General features: G+C 31.8%; 1 protein-coding gene across 1 annotated transcript; it reads right to left on the minus strand.

Moving 5' to 3' along the window:
- Positions 1-488: 488 nt before the first annotated feature.
- On the minus strand, positions 489-1,742 carry LOC117180018 (speckle-type POZ protein-like A). The gene has a single exon (XM_033372301.1). The coding sequence runs from the start codon at positions 1,740-1,742 to the stop codon at positions 489-491; it is 1,254 nt and encodes a 417-aa protein (XP_033228192.1).
- Between the last annotated feature and the right edge of the window lie 4,431 nt (positions 1,743-6,173).

A 6,173-nucleotide genomic window follows, 5' to 3' on the forward strand; every position in this document is an offset into this window, starting at 1 on the left:
CTAGTCGGGAGTGGTGCTGACTGAAAACAGATGATTTGGAGCGATTCGCGCGCCATCTGTTGGTCATTCTAAGGACTTATTGAACTACCCTCGTATTTAATTACTTCCCAGTGTGTCATTCTAAACTCTGTCATTGCCTACGCATTTACAAACAATAACACCTTTGATGAGACGCAAAGAAGTTTCAGGCATCTCAAGTCAAATGTTCGATTTATTTTTTATGAAAAATTGTATGCGCAACTCGAGGCGAGGCAAGAATTTCATTCGTGTGAAATCAACCCTCGCTTCGCTCGGGCAGCCAACTTCACACTCGTGCAATTATCGCCTTTCGCCCCTTGTGGCGTAACATACTATTGTATCCTATGATGACATTGCATAAAATAGTTTATATAAAACACAATAGGATTTTTATAACAATACAATTTTATTAAGAATGAGAACATGATTTTTGACCATAGAACTACAAAAATTTATATCAAACTCTAGCATTAAAAAAAAAGTTCGTAATCCGAAGCTAGTTTATTCAATATTTCCAGAAGCAAGTGCGGATGGAAATAAGCTACATACTGGCTCCAATCTGCAAAGCACTCATTCCAATCTTCAATCAAATATAGTTTGTCTATCAGAAACTCGAAGCATTTATCCTTTAATTGTTTCGGCTCGTGGTCATCAGAGAAGATGAGGTAATCAAGAAGATTTTCCTTCATTAATTTATTTATAAGAATCGTTTCACAGAACAATTTCAGATCTTCAATTTCGTATTTATTTGCCACAATCAAAATTTCTTTTGCCATGTCTATCCTTTCCACTTTGTTCGTATATATAAAACGCAGGACTTCATAAAAAACTTCCGGCTCTATATCTTCGATATCCACAACACCGGTTAGTGTCTCTTTCATTTGATGAATAAACATTCGAAAAAACACAGAACTTCTCAGTGATAGAAGCAACTTGTAAGCAGCATATTTTATACCTCCAACGTGAATTTCTACATCACTAAGGTTTTTGTTATTTAGGAAAAACTCGCATTCTCCCAGGAAAGATAATGAAGTTTCGGATATTAAAGGACTTAAAATTGACACTTTTTTAGACTTTGATATGTCTTGACATTTACGAATATCGCGTAATATCAATGAGAGAAACGTTGGTTCTTCTTTCACTAATAGTTTGCAAGCTTCTTCATTAATAACTTCTTTGAAGTTATTCCTAATGAAATTTTGACATTCATTAAATAGGCACGCCTTAGATGAAATTAGATGGCGATCATGACAAAATAGAAGTGCATGAATGACGTTTGTCACCTTTAAGTTCACCACTATGGTTTTTTCGCATTTATTTAAAAGTTCCCATATTTTATACTTGTCATCAGCTAGAAAAAGGTCGAATGCAAAGGATTCCATATCATTTACTGACCCTCTGTACATGTATCTGAGCAATTCGTAAAATATGTTAGGTTCAACATCAGTGACATCTAAAGACGTTATGGAATCTTGCATACTAAAGATTTCACGAAATAATGGACTGCTCATAGCTAAGATCAACTTATGCGCTGGATATGTTTCTTTGCCAACGCGCAATTCTAAATCACTTAAAAGTTCATTAGTTAGCAAACGCTTGTAGACTTTAAAGTCCCGCTTGAAAATTTCAAATTCACAACGTATGGTCAGATCCCTCAGTTTCAATTTATTAAATTTTTCAATGCTCATGAACTCCGGAAAACCTATCATTATTTTCCTCGGCATAGTTAAAAATTATTTTTAATTTGCTGAATATTTGGCCTTGAATAGGATGCATGAAGAAAAATCTCACTTTAAGCGGAACAAAAAAATACTCAAAGTCAATAAGTTTCAGGTACAAAGCTATGTATGGACGATTGTCTTTTTTTTGACAAGAACAATCGTTTTCCAAGAGTGGTTCTTCATCCTTTAAATTTGTTTCCTCTTTGCTAATTATGAATTGGAATTTTATCGAAAATTGCTTCTGTAGAACCGAAAAAATGGGTGAAGGTAATGAAAATTCATTGTTCTTTTCGCACAGCCCTTTTACATGTTTGAAGGTATAGATGTAGCCTTCAATTCCAGATTCTCCCTGGAGCATCTTTTTAAGAAATCGTATCTTCCTGAAAGCAAGGTATTATGTAAAAAAACAACTTTTGCTTCACAGTCATTATTGAGCTAATATAAGTGATAATGACGTGCACTAATTAAGTCTGCATAAGGATGGTATAATTACATGTTCTAAAGAAAAAATTTACATTTTTTGTAGAAAGTAGAGACTCTCTTGGAAAAAGTGGGGAAAAACCTTTATAGATCTATATCTACATCTACATCTATAAACATTTATTTATAGAGTAGCATACTTTTTCGCTCTATGGCGATACTTGTTTGTTAATAGATGTATTATAGAGCTAACAGATCATTCCCAGTGGGCACCAAATTTGGCGATGTCTTTACGACATCTTTACGACAACTTTACGACATCCTATGTCCATGTCGTTTCAGTGTCTTTGCGATATCGTAAAGACATCGTCAGATTATGCGACTTATTTACGATATCGTAAAGACACCTTAACGACATGGACATAGGGTGTCGTAAAGTTGTCGTAAGGATGTCGTAACGATGTCGTAAAGACGTCGCTAAACTTTGTGCCCACTGGGTTATTTCTAATACGTCTTGAATGAAATGTACAAATTGAATTTTAGATTTCGATTCTAGCAAAATTTCTCAATCGCAGTATCTTAGTATTTGAAAAGAAGTTTTGCAGAATGATAATAAGATATCTTTTCAAAACTTTATAGTATATTGTGCACCAAGGCAGTGAAATAGCGTTTTTATGGTCGAGCGTAAGTTTGCAAAAACGAGTCGAAGGCGAAACGCAGACAAATTGTAGCAAACACGCTCGGCCGTAAAACACTACGCTGCCTCGGTACACGCGATACTTTATGTAATAAAAGGATGGTTTTCAGATTTTCTCATGATATTTCGTCTCTACTTTAAGGTTAGTTTAAAGGGATAAGTACCGCGCAGAACAGCGCAAATAGGTCGTAAATAGGTAAAGAACATTCATGCGCACGGACATAATTCGTATTTTACGCGCAACTACTACTTTGCTGCTCCAACCCCAGCCGAAAAAATGGGGAAACCATATTCGTGTTACATAAAAACATTTGTGCCAAGGTTATTATAAAATATTTGTTTCAACAGAAGGAAGATAAATTTAAACTGAACGACGCGCTCTAAAAAATATTTCTGTATTCCGATTGGCCCTACCAATCAGAAACGGTTTCCACGTATCCTAACTCTTCCTAAAAGATCTCTACAATGTTAGAATTGTTCGAAAAATTCCGGCACATTTAAGATACTAAAGTGAATTTTAACTAAAGTGACTTTATAGTAAATTTACTAAATTTTTATTTAACTTCAGAAGCGGTTTCTGTCGGCAAGCAGACGAAGCATGGAGGTTAAGTATTGGTTGTAATCGGCGTGTTCGAAAGATTTTGTTATTATTTGTTACGTTAAGGCTCTATGAAGGAGAGTACTATGGTCCGCTATTTTTATTCCATCAACTGGGAAAATAGGTGAACGTCTTATATGGCAAAACAGCAAATCGCCGTTGAATTTTATTACGTAATCGTATAAATGTACGATTTTTTATACTCGGAAGAAAGTAGTGCTTGTAATAAAAACCAGTTTTCATTATGTGTACAAAAGGGACAAAGTATGAAGAGTTTTTCAACGCAAATAATTCTCATAAGTATTTGACAGTTTCAAGAGCACTTAAAACAACAACAAAAAGGTAATTACTATAGGGTGGTTTTTATTTATACTTGGTGTATTTTTTCGAATTTCTCTGCTCTCACCTCCCATTTTTGTTCGAATGCCCAAAAAAAAATTTTAAATATGAGCAAAATCAGTTAATATTTAGGGGCAGCGCAAATACCATGAAGTTTTCCATGGATTTTTTGGTTAAAAATTTTACTATTTTTCGAAAATTTGGCTTTCTATTTTAAAAATTCATCTATTTTATTAGAAATTGCATCTTTCTTCGATAAAAATCCGACGGTTTGGTTTAGAATTCAAGAATTTTTAATTAAAGTCTTTTTTGTTCTTTGTTAAAAATCCAACAGTTTTGTTGAAAATTCATATTTCTTGGTAGAAAATGCAACAATTCTCATAGAATTCTTTTTTCCTTATTTAAAGCTCATATTTTTATCCCGAAAAGTGAAATCTTTTTTCGATAAAAATCCAACCATTTTTTTATGATTTATCTGTGATTTAAAAATTCATTTATTTCAGTAGACATAACACCTTTCTTGGATAAAAATGCAACTGCTTGTATACAAATTCAACCATTCTTTTTTTTAATTGCCCTGCTTTATTAAAATTTCAACTGTTTCGTTGAAACATCGTATGTTTGGGTTTAAAATCCAAGTATAATTATCGAAAAAGATTTACTTCTAGTTAAAAACTTATACTTTTATGTTAAAATGTAAATATAAATTTTTTTTAGATAAAAATCCAATTTTTTGTTAAATTTGTATTTTTGATTTAAAAATTCATCCGTTTTAATAGAAACTTCATCTTTCTTCGATAAAAATTCATTTCTTTAGTTGAAGGTTTAGCTATTTTGCCCCAATTTAATTTTTCTGCTCAAAATTCATACTTTTTGGTTGAAAATTCAATTTTTTACTAAGAAATGACATACGAATATTAATTATGAAAAAATAAAATAACATTTTGTAGAAATGTTCTGAGTTAATTCCTCTCAACATGTAATGTATGAAGACATTATTGTTTGTTTAATTAATTTAATATGAATTTGCAGTATATATTTGTCTTAAAAATAAAATTTAGAGTAAGACTATATTCGAGCCAAATTTAGATGTAAATAACTTTTATATAATGTACACATTATATTAAATGTCAAAAAAAAATTTATCATAAAAGATGGGCTTTGATTATATAATTAATATAATGAGTGTATATATAACATAGATACATAAGAAGTGGTTAGTCTTAACATCAATTATCTTTTCTTCCCATTTATATTCTTAGGACAAATATAGACTTCATGTTTTATGTTAAAATAATAATGAACCGAACGTTAACCAGCCTTTTCAAATAAAAATTCAAAAAATGAGCGCATTTTGAAAATTTTTGAGACCACTTTTTTTATTTGAAAATGCTATGCATGGATATTTATAGTAATAAAATGGACAAACAATTTATCCTAATGACTTTTTTCAACAAAAAAAAAGAAATTCTCATAGTTATGGCATTTTCATTTTTTTTTAATTTACCGAAATTCCAAATTTTAAACCAAACAACGCACGATATGAAAAAAAGTCGAGGGAAGAAAAACATTGCTTTTTAAAATCCCTACAAGACTGTCATGACAACACAGTAATACAAGAATCTGAATTTCAGTAAAAAAAAGGCGGTTGACTTTTAGATGTAACCAAAAGAATCATTCGCCAGTTGAAAGTCAACTGGCGATTATAACTTGACTTTAAGTAACGCGCTTGGTTAAAAGTCAACTGCTTCATCTACGTAAAATATACATTATAGGTTAATTTAGGACATAAAGAGTGTTGACTTTCCGTCAACGTGTGCGTGTGAAATTAAATTTCTAGGTTAATTTAAATCAGCTAATTGTTGAAATTTCAGGAAATAAATATTTTTGTTAATATTGGGCATTGAATAAATTCTTCAACTGAGGAGTTTTATCCCTTATATCGTCTGCACATGTTTATAGATTACATACACAAAACAAGGCACTTGTATCTATTTAAGCTACCAGGTACAGAACGTAAATCTTCAATCCTTTTTATATCTTTTTTTATCACATATGTAAGAATATTTTATTCATAATCAAAATCCGTTATAGATCTGAGTACATATATCAAAATAGGAAACGTTGCTGAAACGACTACCATGAGCTCAGTATTGATCAATACCATCCAGCGCTATCAACGCTATATTGTGTGATGATCGCGTATCCCGCGCTCATCTAGTTATGGGATCATGTTGAACTCAACCCTTTTTGCATGGTAAAGAAGAACACCGCCTCGCCATAAAGGCCTAATCGCTAAATTTAAAATTATATTTCGCAATTTTTATTATTGTTCTCAAACTCTCTTATCTTTCTATTGGCAAAAACGAGACAGGCGTGA

This window comes from Belonocnema kinseyi, chromosome 1 (assembly GCF_010883055.1).
Source record: "Belonocnema kinseyi isolate 2016_QV_RU_SX_M_011 chromosome 1, B_treatae_v1, whole genome shotgun sequence".
NCBI classification, from domain to species: Eukaryota; Metazoa; Arthropoda; class Insecta; order Hymenoptera; family Cynipidae; genus Belonocnema; species Belonocnema kinseyi.